This window comes from Vicugna pacos, chromosome 12 (genome assembly GCF_048564905.1).
Source record: "Vicugna pacos chromosome 12, VicPac4, whole genome shotgun sequence".
Classification (NCBI taxonomy): domain Eukaryota; kingdom Metazoa; phylum Chordata; class Mammalia; order Artiodactyla; family Camelidae; genus Vicugna; species Vicugna pacos.
In genome coordinates, this window is record NC_132998.1 from 41,737,615 (window position 1) to 41,750,507 (window position 12,893).

General features: G+C 32.7%; 1 protein-coding gene across 10 annotated transcripts in view; it reads left to right on the forward strand.

Annotated features, from left to right (window-relative positions):
- MGAT4C (MGAT4 family member C) overlaps positions 1-12,893 on the forward strand; it is a 338,576-nt gene that overhangs the window by 77,304 nt on the left and 248,379 nt on the right. For all 10 annotated transcript variants that reach the window (XM_072973305.1, XM_072973280.1, XM_072973281.1 and 7 more), the window contains one exon: positions 2,260-2,315. Coding sequence is in view for 3 of the 10 variants with exons in the window: in XM_072973288.1 (XP_072829389.1) it covers positions 2,291-2,315 (25 nt within the window). In the remaining 7 variants the exon portion in view is untranslated. Of the gene's footprint in view, positions 1-2,259; positions 2,316-12,893 lie in introns of those variants that run through there.

The window sequence follows — 12,893 nt, forward strand, 5'->3', positions numbered from 1 at the left end:
GGTATTGATCACATTCTGCTTAAAAAGTCAATTTATATGCCTCAGTCTCCCAACTAGATTGTAGGTACCATGAAGGCAAGTACAGTGTCTGCCTTTTCTTACCACAGAATTCCTAGCATGTTGGTGCATAATAAACACTTGAGAATGTATGAGAAAACTTGTATCAGATGAAGTTGAGCGGACAGATAAGACTTTATTCAAGACTATTGCAAAGACAGGGAGGTATTGAACTTATCTCTGCTGAAATACATGGCAGGAGATTTTTCAGAGCTGAGATGAACTGGTGAAAAATGACTAGAGGGTGTTAGGCGGAGGTTAGTCAATATGATGAGGTCATTTGTGTTTGTAAATAATGCATATTCTTAGGCTCCTACCCTTACCTAGAGAATTGGAGACAGAGGCATCATTTCTCTTGATGATTATCTCTTAAAGGGAAGACTCTCAAGTCTTTGAGAAAGACATTCCTGGGTTGTAAAATTGGCAAGAGATTAGGAGAACATTTATAACTCAAAGGGCCAGAAAAATAATTCACAATTGCAAGTTTAAAATAAATGCTCTGAGAAAAGGGAGGTTAGGGGCCTAAAGTCAGGAAAAGACCTATGTAAAGTTTAGTCAAGCCAAGGGGAATTGTAAACTCACCTTATTCGAGATCTGTTTATCACTGCAGGGAGGGAAGGAAAAAAAACCTTGACCTGAGAAAAAGAATTCAAGTGGAAGACTGAAAGCATGATATAAACAAGGATTTTTTAGGGGGGGGGGGTGAGAGGTGATATTTTACTTTTTTTTTTTTAATTAAAGTATAGTCAGAGCAAAAGTCAGTAGAGTACACCTTCAAAAACTGAAGGCAGGCAACCCAAGAGGGGAAAAATGGCCCCACTTCTTTGTTTCTCCTGTCTTACATCCTGGCTTTAAGGGTGTTCTTGTGATTGACTGATGGCTCACGCCCCTTGAGTGCTCAGGCATGCCCAGTTCCTTTGCGCATGGCCTTGCCAAGGATGCACACAGGAAAAACCTGCAGGAGGGCGCCCAAACCGCAATGCTGATATACACGGTAAGGAGCATTGGGTTACCTTAAGTCAGGTTCTTCTCTCTACGTGCAGCTGCAGCTTTCAGTTCTAACTAGCTTCTTTGTTGACGTTCATTTAGAAAAAGTAAAACTCTCTGAAGCCCCTTATCCTAAGCACAGGCGCACTGTTATTTTCTTGGTTGTTCCTGCCCCTTCCTCTCCCCTTGCCCAGTGCTCATTTCTAACTGCCTAAGATGTATGTGAAATAAGTGGATAATTAACCAGAAAAGTTGAACACTCATTATACACTAACAAATTTTGACATGTATTGATAAGGACTGTTACCTGACTTTGTTTTACAGAATTTAAATAAAGTTTTAAAAAATAAACACAGGACATTTAGCTTTTTAAATATTCAAACTAGTTGTCTTGGTTACATTTTCAAATTATTTTATTCATAAAAAATAAACTAACATTATTATAATATGGTGCTTCACAAGTAGATTGTTTTAATTGAACATTTTAGTTCTCCAATACTGAAACTTTTATAAATTACTGATGATGTTAAAGTGCACTGTAAATCAGAGACTCAATATAAATATAGTCACTGGAGAGAGCAAAAATAATTTTATTGCCTGCCAACTGAAGTTCTTGCATATTTTAAATGGTGTTTAATGCTGCTTAAATTATTGTGGCTGCAAAGGACATACATACAATCTAATTAAACCTGTGTAATTTTGAAGAAGATAAACTTAGTAGTTACATTAATATTCCTCAAAGTGTCATTGAATATAGTAATTGGTAATGTTTTCAAAGTATCTCACTTTCATTTCTTATACATTTAAAATTGTATGAATCACCTCAAATATAGGGCAGCAGTTAATTTAGCTAAATTGATCATATTGTACATTCTTTAAATTATATGGTTTATTTTATTTTCCTTTCCAGCTTTACCCCTGTCTCTCCCAATTCCAGATGCATGTTTATGGAGGTTAATCCCAGACCTGAATTTCATTAACTGACCGTAGCCATAGTTGAGTTTCTACAGTAATGAGTTCATTGGGCAGAAATTTTGCAAAGATATGGGAGGAGGAGGAGGGGTAAATGTTATCTACATTTGAAAGGACCAGATTTACAAATCAGTACTCTTTAATGCAATTTTTTTCTCCTTGACTAACTGGGCGTTTATTTGCATGCATTCTAAGTGGCAGTGGCATGGGAAACTAAGATTTTGTCGTTTTGGTTTAACACAGACTCACCCAGAAAGCACAAGCCTGGTTTTGCATGAGAAGGACTGTTAACCTAAAACGTGAGTACTGTTGATTTCTTTTATTTAATTCTACCGTGTGCTGTATAAGACCTTGTGATATGACGTGGCCTTTATTAAGATATGCAATGAAAGTCTTGATTGAGTGTAATTGTAGACTATAAGAAGGACAGAAAGTAAGAATTGATATGTCATTTTATTGGTGAGTTTAAAGAATTCTAGTAATAGATAACTTTGGAGACGATATATTTGTGCTCGTCACTGATACTAAGTGTAAGTCAGATAGCTTTGTATAGTTTTGATATTCCAACTTATTTATGGTTGATAAAATATTTAAATATAATCCCTTATTGTTAAGTACTTGGAGTATATATTTAGCATCTCAGTTTTTCTCTGGATTTTTCCAAATGGAGTAAGGAGTCGGTTAAAGATAAAAGCTTGGTGCATCTTCCTTCCTTGTTCTGTCACGGCTCTGTCTTACTAATTGTTGGCGTCTCCTTTCCCTGTTTGGCCTCTGATAAGTTGTCTTTGAGAACCTGCTGTTTTGTTCTTGAACTCTGCCATGGCTACAACTGTGAGGTATCAGAACTGTCAAAAATAAAAGTAAAAGAGCAAGAGGCACAGAGCTTATGAGAGTTAGAGAAGACATAAGGCCTGGGATCGACCAATGAATTTTTCACTGGCAGGTAGTTTTCACTTTATCCCATTTGCTGTCACAGTACACAGTACCTGAAATAATAAGGGGATTTTTTTTTTCCCCAGTAATGGACCATGGGGGCTGGTTGCTTTGTGAGAATCTGCCAAGGCAACATGCCATGTGGCTTTATCTTTGAAAGCGAGGGTGAAACAAGCTTGCCTGGCTGCAGATAAGCGACTTAGAAGGAATCCTATTCAGATGTACCTGTCACTAATTTATCTGGAGGTTTCGTGATTCATACATACTGCTCTGTGTGCGATGAAGCATTAAATTGGTTTCCTCTGGGAGCAGGTCACATTCAGGGGTCGTCAAACCTATGCCGTGGGATGGAGCATGCTTGATTCATACAGCCTCTTGCTACTGAATTTTTTTATCTGTTAGAGGGCTGGTAACTTGAACATATGTTAGATGATCTCCTGGAACATTTCAATAGCAAAGGAGTTGACAGAAACTTAACTGTCTATTAATATGCAAGTGTTTGTAATAAAAAATTAATCAACATTCCTGCTGTTAGCATAGTCATTTATTCTGATAATTAAGTAGTTATAGATACGTTTCACAATAATGCTCTAGCTCTTGATGAATGTGTTTTCATAGCTCCCTTATTTATTGAAACAAAGGGATATGTATTTAAGTGCATTAATTTATAGTGGGGAAAAAAATGCAGAGCTGGTTTGAAGCACATCTTACCAAAGAAAAACTTTAAAAAACAAAGGGTTTTCTCATTTACAATATAGTTTTCTACTTTCTTACTCTCTATATTTTGAAAGAAAATGGCATACCTTGGAAAATGAAACATACTGATTCAAATTTGAAAGAAACATAAAAGGAAGAGATGCTTATTTACATGTTAACATTGTGCTGAGAGTCTTTCACAGAGATCTGTTTCTTTTTTTTTTTTGGATGTGAGGTATTTAGCTAATGCAAAAAAAAAAAACTTTTTCATTTTATTATTCCCATGACGGGGTATATAAAACTAAAATCTAATATGTTCTCTTGAGTTTTAAATGTGCTCCATTTTGTGTAAAATTAAGCCAATAAATGGCAAAAAGGTAGTTAAATGAAAGCAATCAGTGAGAGCTTTTTAAAGTGTTTTTAGCATGCATGACAGCAGTCTTAACTGTTGGTAAATTAGCTATATATATAAACCAATATAACTGATATGTTTTCCCTAATTTTTTAAAATTTAAAATTGTTTCTTATATTCTGTATTGCATTGTAAAACAAACTTGATCATGTCATGAAAGACCAAAAGGAAAACTTCCAACTGGAAGAAAATGATAGCTTTATGCTGCATTTATACAGTGGAAGTCTTTAGATTTTGTCCTAGTTGTGAAAATTTGGAACATTTAACATAAATTGGAATTTTCCTATTAATGAATTATAGCTACAGCATTACTACAGGAAACTACTAGATTATGCATAATTCAGAATATTTAAGTAAGATACTCTTCACATTTTCACAATTCTTAAATTAAACTGTGATCTTAAAACCTTGTAAGGTCTCCTAATAGACAAGAGTGTGAAGTAAGTATATTTAACTATTATTTTAGAATTTCAGAATACTCTAGTAAGCATTTTTCTGTTTTTGAAGTATACTACTGATATATTTATCTATTATTACTGCAGATTAAGAGCAAGTTTTGATAAGTTAGTGTAAATTCTACCAAATGTATTCATTTTCAAGATTATTTTAGCTATTCTTGATCCTTTTCCATTTCATCCTGGAATTAGCTAAGTCTTAAAATGTTTTGATTGAAATTGTTTTAAAGCTAGCATATCAGGAAAAATTGGCATCTTAATAATATTTAGTCTTCTCATTGTCGACTGAAATAAAATGCACAACCTAAAAGTTGAGAGTTATTTTTTATTCAGCATGTTTTATTAGGACTCGAGCCTGGGACTTGAGTGATCTGAGATGCTGTTCCAAAGTGGCAAGGTAGAAGCCAGGATATATGAGTTTTTGCAACAAAGACCAGGTAGCTGGGACATGAAAAGTTTTACTTTCTAATTAAAGAAAACCAGATATCCCAAGTTAAGGAATTTCAGCACTTTTCTATGTATCGGAAGGTGCAAAATTCTGCACTCATTGAAATTATTCCTTGGATATGCACCTAGCTATCTCAGGCCAGTATCCTGTTCTTTCACAGCCTGGGTTCCCTCCACTCACTGCGGGGCTCGGGGGGAGGTGGTAGTGGCTGATGACTTGATGACCACAGCATTCTTTGTTTATTCATACGGCTGGCAGTATTTTTTCATTCACATCATTTGTAAGATGGCGTAGCTCTTCTTTTATTTAAGTCTTGTTTTATTTCTCTCTGAAGCAATGCATGGTTTTCATAATAGAGATCCCACATAATTTTTAGGTTTAATTCCTATTTAATGTTTGTTGCTGTCGTTAATGGTAACATTTTAAAACGTCTATTTTTCATTGTTAGTATATAGAAATACAGTCAATTTTATACTGACCTTTTATCCTGTGAGTTTGCTAAATTCACTTATTTCTGTAAGTATTTTAGTTGACATAGCCTAAGTCCTTTTTCTTGCAAGTGTAATCCAAATGTAATTATATTTAGCTTGAATTCCTTAGACTGTGATTTCCATTCCTTTTAATTTAAAAAGTACATGTCAAAATCTCCATTATATTAATTGTTTTAATGGGAGAGGGAAGGGTTAATTGATCATGAATACATAAACAAAAAAATGCCAGGGACAGTTTCTTGGCAAAAAACAATTTAGTTGAAATGCAATTTTTAACAGTGTATTAGGATTGCGGCAATTAAGGTACAGTTAAGCCCTTTAGAAATATGAGCCCTTAGTCATTTTTGTTTCCTGACTGTAAGTAACAGAGATGAAGCACTTAGCACCTCAGTGTAAATGTGCTTTTTAATTTTTTGAAAACCAAGACATTTTTAAAAATTTCTATTTGCAGCCAATTCCTTTTGTTGACTGTATTGCCCATGATGATAAATTTAAAGCACTGAGAGGTGCTCAATGGAATGAAAGGTAACATCACTTTGTTAAAAAGCTTTGTCGAGTTTCTAACCTTAGTATCTTAGTGGAACATCCAGAAGCAACCCATGCTCCCAGTGTTGGTTTTTTTTGTTTTGTTTTGTTTCCCTAATACAATTATTTATCTTTGGATCAGTTCTGCAAAAAGTGAAATAGAGTTTCCTTTGGCATTTGTTTTCTTGTTATGGTTCCTTTATGAGTTGTGTAATTTTAAGTTTCTTGCAGCTAGAGTGCGTTTATTATAAAGATTATTCTCTTCCTAAATAATGCTAAAAACCAGACATACTGCTTGGCAAATTAAGTAGTAAATTCATCCATTTAAATCTTGTTTACACTTCTATTGTCAATATATGTTTTTTTAATTCAATAAAGACATTGTTAACTCAATAATATTAAGAGTAGGTGACATCCTTTTGGGGAACTACCTTGATAATTCTCAGACATTGCTCTAAATATGTTGAATGAACTATTTGAGACTTCCTTCATTGCCGTGTTATCTTATCCTTCTACAGTTTCACATGCATTATTGTTATATTTAGCTCTCCACTGCTTGTCATTTTATTTCATTACTCATTTCTAACTTCTTTAATGACTCATGTTAGAAGTCGTCTTTTCTGAACTTTTCTTGAACTATGAAGCCACGGTCAAATTTCCTTCTGGTTGTACCCATAGCATATTGAGATTTTTTTCCAATAGAACATATTTCAGACTACAATCAGTGCCCCTTGATGCATCTTTTTTTTTTTTTTTTGCAACAACATTTTGCAAGCTGGGAAGTCTCTGTTTTAGAGGTAAATAAGCAACACATGAGAAAAATAAACCCTACACTATCAATGGGGAAAGACAAGAAACAATATAATTGACTTTACGCTGCAGAATTCCCGAAAGTCTTAGTTATTTGTAGTACGAGGTACCCCTGGTTCGGGGGATAAATGGTGGGGTAAGGAAGAGACAAAAAAAAAAAGAGAGAGAGAAAAAAGAAAAAGAAAGATTAATTAAAAATGAAGAACTGTTAGTTCTCTAAATATTCTGTGTTCTAAAATCCTAAGGCAGTATCTTCAAATTTCTAATTAAGTCAGAATTTTTGTTTACTTTGAAATCATATTTTAATTATCTCAATTTCTTCCAATTTTCATTTTCACATTTTTTTAAGTTTGATTTTTGTAATTACAATTCTGCTACACTAGTTGTAGTATCCTTGGTTTGGATTAACAGCCAGACTCATGAAACACAAGAGGCTTCAACCAGCACCAGATTTACTCAGCTTCAGGAAATAATACACATTAGGTAACATTAAGCAGGGTTGAGACTAGGTTAAATCAAATGAAGCTTTCACTTTGTGTGTAAAATTTAAGGGTACACCAGTCAATTCAGTAAGCTAAATAAATTCTATTTCAATAAAATATTTTTAAATGCATAAATTTCAGATGAACAAAAATAATTTAAAAAATATAGACAAGATCAGTATTAATAATTTTTCCTCTGCTTCAACTCCTGTATGGCTCAGCGAAGGACTGTAATATATTATTGGAAGGTAAATGAGAACAATTTCTAGAAAGTGAAGCAGAGAGACAAAAAACTGAAAAATAGAAGAGAAAAAATAAGAAAATTAGTGTCTTCTTCTGAGTCCCACTATCTCAATTACAGAATTTCAAAAAAGATAAATAAAATGGCGGGGGACAGTCATCAATAAAATAATAGTTCAATATAGTTTTCAAAACCTGTAAAATATAATTTCCCAGAAGTGCAAGTGTCCACTAAGTACTCATTACAATGGACAAAAATAAAAGGAATTAAATGAAATAATAATAATAATAATAACAACAACAATAATAATAATAATAATAATAATAATGCTAGTTTTCATTGAGCTTTTTAATACCAGTAGAGTAATTTTGAATATACATGATTATTTTTCTTTATGTGAAGATAATTAAACTTACCTACTTTCATCTGTGTTAATCTGTCTGCACAGACGTAAGCATTTCTGATAAACATCATCTGCTTGGTCCCTATCCCTTCTTACACAGTTTCTAATGACAGTGTGAAAGATGTGAAATCTATCTGAGGAAAAATACAATGGCTATGCAAGTGGCCTGGATGGCAATATTTCAGAGTGGTTAAATAGACACTGACTTAGAAAGTCTTTCAAATAAATAGATCTTTCCAAATGTATAATTCATTGCATGGAATATGTTACTATTACATGACTGTCTTTTTAGGCCCTCTTATAGCATAATTAACTTGATTATCTAGGGATATATTTAAAAGTGCATCATTTTAGAGTATTAGAATATTCAGGTTTCACTGCTCATTTAAAATAAATGTGAATGTTCACATACAGTTACACACACACACATTTTCTCTTAAGTTCCAGAGAAATATCAGGAACACTGTTATGCCATGAAATTGTACCTAGAATTTCCTCAGTAAAAATTTCTGGAAACATCCCCAGAGAAATGCAAGTCTTTTTAAAACTTCTCTGTTGATGAAGTCTCCAAATTCGACCTTGCTTTTCTGAATCCTGGCACTTACAGTTCATTCCAAATGTGTACTTTGAAGTGGTGAGCATGTAGTAGATCTCTTGGTCTTCAAGTTTCAGAAGAGCTCCATGAGTTTCTGAGATGGAGATAAAGAATTTTAAAAGAAGATGCAGCACCTATTGGAATAGCCTCAGCATAGATATAAGCAAATTTCAAGAAATATCTTCTATTATAGGTAGTCCTCAATAAATGAATGGTGATGTAGGAAATAATACAAGCAAATAAACAAGAACTTCCAAACATTATTCACAACTCCCACCTGCAGGATCTCCCCAAAGACATTAGAATCTTGAGGAAAATTCCTTTTCTCGGTCCTTCTCACCTCTGCCTACCATAGAACTGTGCCCTAATTAAATAGATTACCAACAGTAAAAATATCTTTAATTTCAACAAGCTAGTTAAAGCAGGTATCAGATGGAGAACTTGCACAACAAGAACCTTGTCCTTCACTTAACACAAATCTTCTAATCTTTACATTTCCATGTGACAACATTTTGGTGACATTTTACAATTTGGGGCATCTCAGGACCTTATTGTGATGGTGAAATGATATTACGTTTTATTGTAAAATTATGGTAAAGTATTAAAAGATGTTTGGTCCTGTCTAAAAGGTCCATAAGACATTTGATCCATGCCAAAAAGTCCTTAAATTTGGTCCTATCCAAAACATTGGTCCATGCCAAGTGGTTTTAGACAGGACCAAGTGTTAAGGACCTTTTGGTGTGGACTGTCTTATGGACATTTTGAACAGGACCAAATTGTTCTGCAAACATCAAGGACCTTTTGACATGGACCAAATGTCCTATGGATCAAATGTCTTATGGATGTTTTGGACAAGACCAAATGTCTTGCAAGGATCTTAGTGTACTTACATACTGATTATAATCATTTTAATGACATGGGCCTACTTATTTTAAGGAAAATTTTGAGAAAGGAAATCTGACCCACCCAAGCAGTGTTCTGATTTTGGAGGCAGTCATATGAAGACCTTCCCAACATCAAAATACAGCTTGTCTAAGTCATCCTCCTTAACTACCTTACTAAATTACTTTCTCTGTTGTTAATTAAGAAGGAGTGTGGTAAGGCACTTTTTAGAGTGACTTTTGTTAGTTAAAATATTTCGGCCTTAATTTTTAATTGCTTTCATTTCTCATTATTCATATTCTGTTGATCATGTGGAGAAGGAAAACTGGTAAAAATACTTACACACTTCCAGAAATTTGAAAGTGTGAGTGGTTTTCTTAATTTTTTAAAATGATTAGGTAAGTTGGTTTTACAAGCATAATGATTTCCATCCATTATATAAAATAAGACTCATGTGTATTTACAAATTTAAAAGTTACTTACTCTTTAGTAATTCCATCTACTTTTCTAGGATCAAATTTTACCTTTTTATTACAAAGTCTAACAGATTTAAGGCTTTATGATTCTTTTATTCTGCTGAGTGGCTGGGTAGAGATTGAAACTAATATTTAACAGCTACTTACTATGAAGAAGATATGGCTTAGCTCATTTAATCCTCCAACTATATTATGTAAGAGAAAATATGATCCTCAGTTTTATAAATAATATGCAGATTCATATTGGTAGTATAATTTGCTTGAAGTCACTTAGCCAGTCAGCAGAGTCAAGGCGGTCTCACTTCTAAGCCCATGCTCTGCTCACTGCACCATCCGACATGAAGACTAGAATCTCCTTGATGATGATAGAGTAAAAATGACTACGTTGAAAGCCCTGTGTCAGGCATGAATTGCACTGCTTTTAATACAGGAGCTCCTTTAGATCCCTTTACTTTACCTACTTTATAGATAAACTGAGCTAGAGAGAGGTTTGAATTTGTTCATGTCCAGAGACAGAGTAGTTAAGTCAGGATTGAGCCACAGTCCTTTTTAATTGCACAGTTATAACTAGAACACTTTACCACTATTCCACTGACATTTATTTGTGAAGTTGTTAAGGATTTTTTTTTGTACAACCTGTATCACAAAGCTACAGTAATTTCTCAATAAATACTAATTGTTTTTATATCTACCTAAGTATGTAATGATTAATGAGAACTTCTTATGGAAAGACATGAAAAAGAGTCAATATATGTCTACACAGAGGGAAGACAACTTTTTATAATTCTCAGCATTAGCTGTTCCTGTGAACTAAATTATATTAAAGATAATCAAATCTGAAGTATCAGCAAAATAAATATCTGTATTTGTTTGTCTACCTACTACAAATAAACATGCATGGTATTGATCTGGTAGCTTCACATTGCTATTCATACTTAGGTGAGGCATCAGTGAAGTAGGCAACATTTATATTAAAATAATTGATTTGCTTCTAAACATCTACTATAGGTCAGAAAAATTGGCGTTTATCCTATAACACAGAATAGCTGAAATAATTTAAAAACTCTCATCTGGAACTGAACATGTTATTTTAATACTGCAGGGCTGAATAAAAATCATTAGGAAGTGATTCTTTGGGAAAAACAAACAATTGTCATTAGATTTGTAAGACTTCCATCCAAGTGGCTCTAATCAGCCACATCTTTTGAGAATAATACAAACCGAGTAAACATCTAGATATAAATCTGGGGCAGAGAGCAAATATTACTGGAAAAGAAATACTGACTGTTTTCCTAATTTATTTTGCACAGGCAGAAAAAAATCTCATTTCTTTATGGATTTGTTGCCTGAAGTATATTCTTACCACTTTATCTCCTAATACCTTAGAATTTCAAAATCGTACAATTACTATTTTGTTCATATAATTTTCCCTTTAGAATTCACACTTAATAGAGTGGCATATATGAAACATACTCTAATTACTCCAAAGTTTAAATTACATGTTTAGCAATAAAATCTACAGCTAAATGCAGTAAAAAAAAATAGAAACAAAATAAATATATCAAAATCTAACAAAAAATGACTATAAAATAAACTTTAATCAATAAGCATATTATAATGCTCAAAAAGGATGCAAGAGATGTAAGAATATGGAAATATGTATCAGAAACCATTTTATGATGTGACCAGGCACACTCACATCCTAAAAGAATATAGTATATGTTTTCTTAATATACAGTTGGAGCACATCAAGGCATCGACCACTATTTTGCTACCCATGAGAAACTGCAGAAATCTGTACTGTAGACAGCTAAAGTAAGGTGGCAATATGTAACTAACCTTAGAAGAGAAATCTACATTTTGTTTTTAACAATTGAGATTTAACTTGCTAGTTAAAAGGAGATCAATGAGTTTGTGACAATATACTTAATTTGCATTACTATGTTCAATTGAAAGGAAAGAAAGTCTGCTTCTAGTGATAAATCAACTAAAGAATAAAACTAATTGAAATCTTTTATTCCAGTTTTCTTTTGATTACTAAAGGCTTATATAAGAAATTTTAACACTGTCTGAATTCAAATATAATATTTTGTCTTCTACTGATTTGTACATTTTATAACCTTGACTGACTCCTGCAAATGAAACTACATTGATTCATTTAGGCTAATAGATAAGATTTAGTAGTTTTTTGTAGTCTTTGGTTTTATGTATCATATTGGTATGAAGGCAACTGTGGAAAGTATCAACAATTTTATTGAGACTTTTTCAGTCAGAAAGCAAAAATCATGAATATTTATTTTAAATTAAATAAATAATATAGAAGAAAATATATGTGAATTTAGGGGTCTTTTTTTTACTATTATAGTTATTTTTTTTAATTGCTATAAAATTTCCTTGAGTAGTGATTTGAAATTCAACATCTAGAAGGACAATATTATGCTTTTCTTAAATTATGTTGTTTTATGTACTTAATTTTTTTCTTTGCATAAAGAAAACTGCCTTAATGATTTTATGATCCTAAAAAACTATTGATTCTTTTTATACTGCCGCTCCTTTAATTTTATTTTAGAAAAGAAAGATTAAATATATTAAAATTGTACCAGATTAGCCACTAACACTTAAGAAAAAATCAAGTAGAACATTATAATATAGATTATTGTAATTTACTCTAAATTCATGTAACTTAAGAGTGAGAGGCAGTTATCTTATGGGCTATGTACATTTTATTCTTATGTGTTATTTTCTGATACAAAGGGATTAAATAAATGTACTAAGGATTTAAATAAATAATGAATCTGGGTGAGAAAAGGATTGACTACTATGTATTTTTTATAAATCTTTTTACTCTAATGCTAAGGAGAAAAGGAATGGGAGACACTGAGGACAGGAGGAATAAAAGGAATTGATTTGAGGAAGGGGGTTATATATTAAGAACTTTGTCAGACATTTTTTCTTAAATAACTCTATTCAATAAGAACATTCTCTAAACTACCACCTTTCTTTACTAGCTATCACTGTCTACTTAACT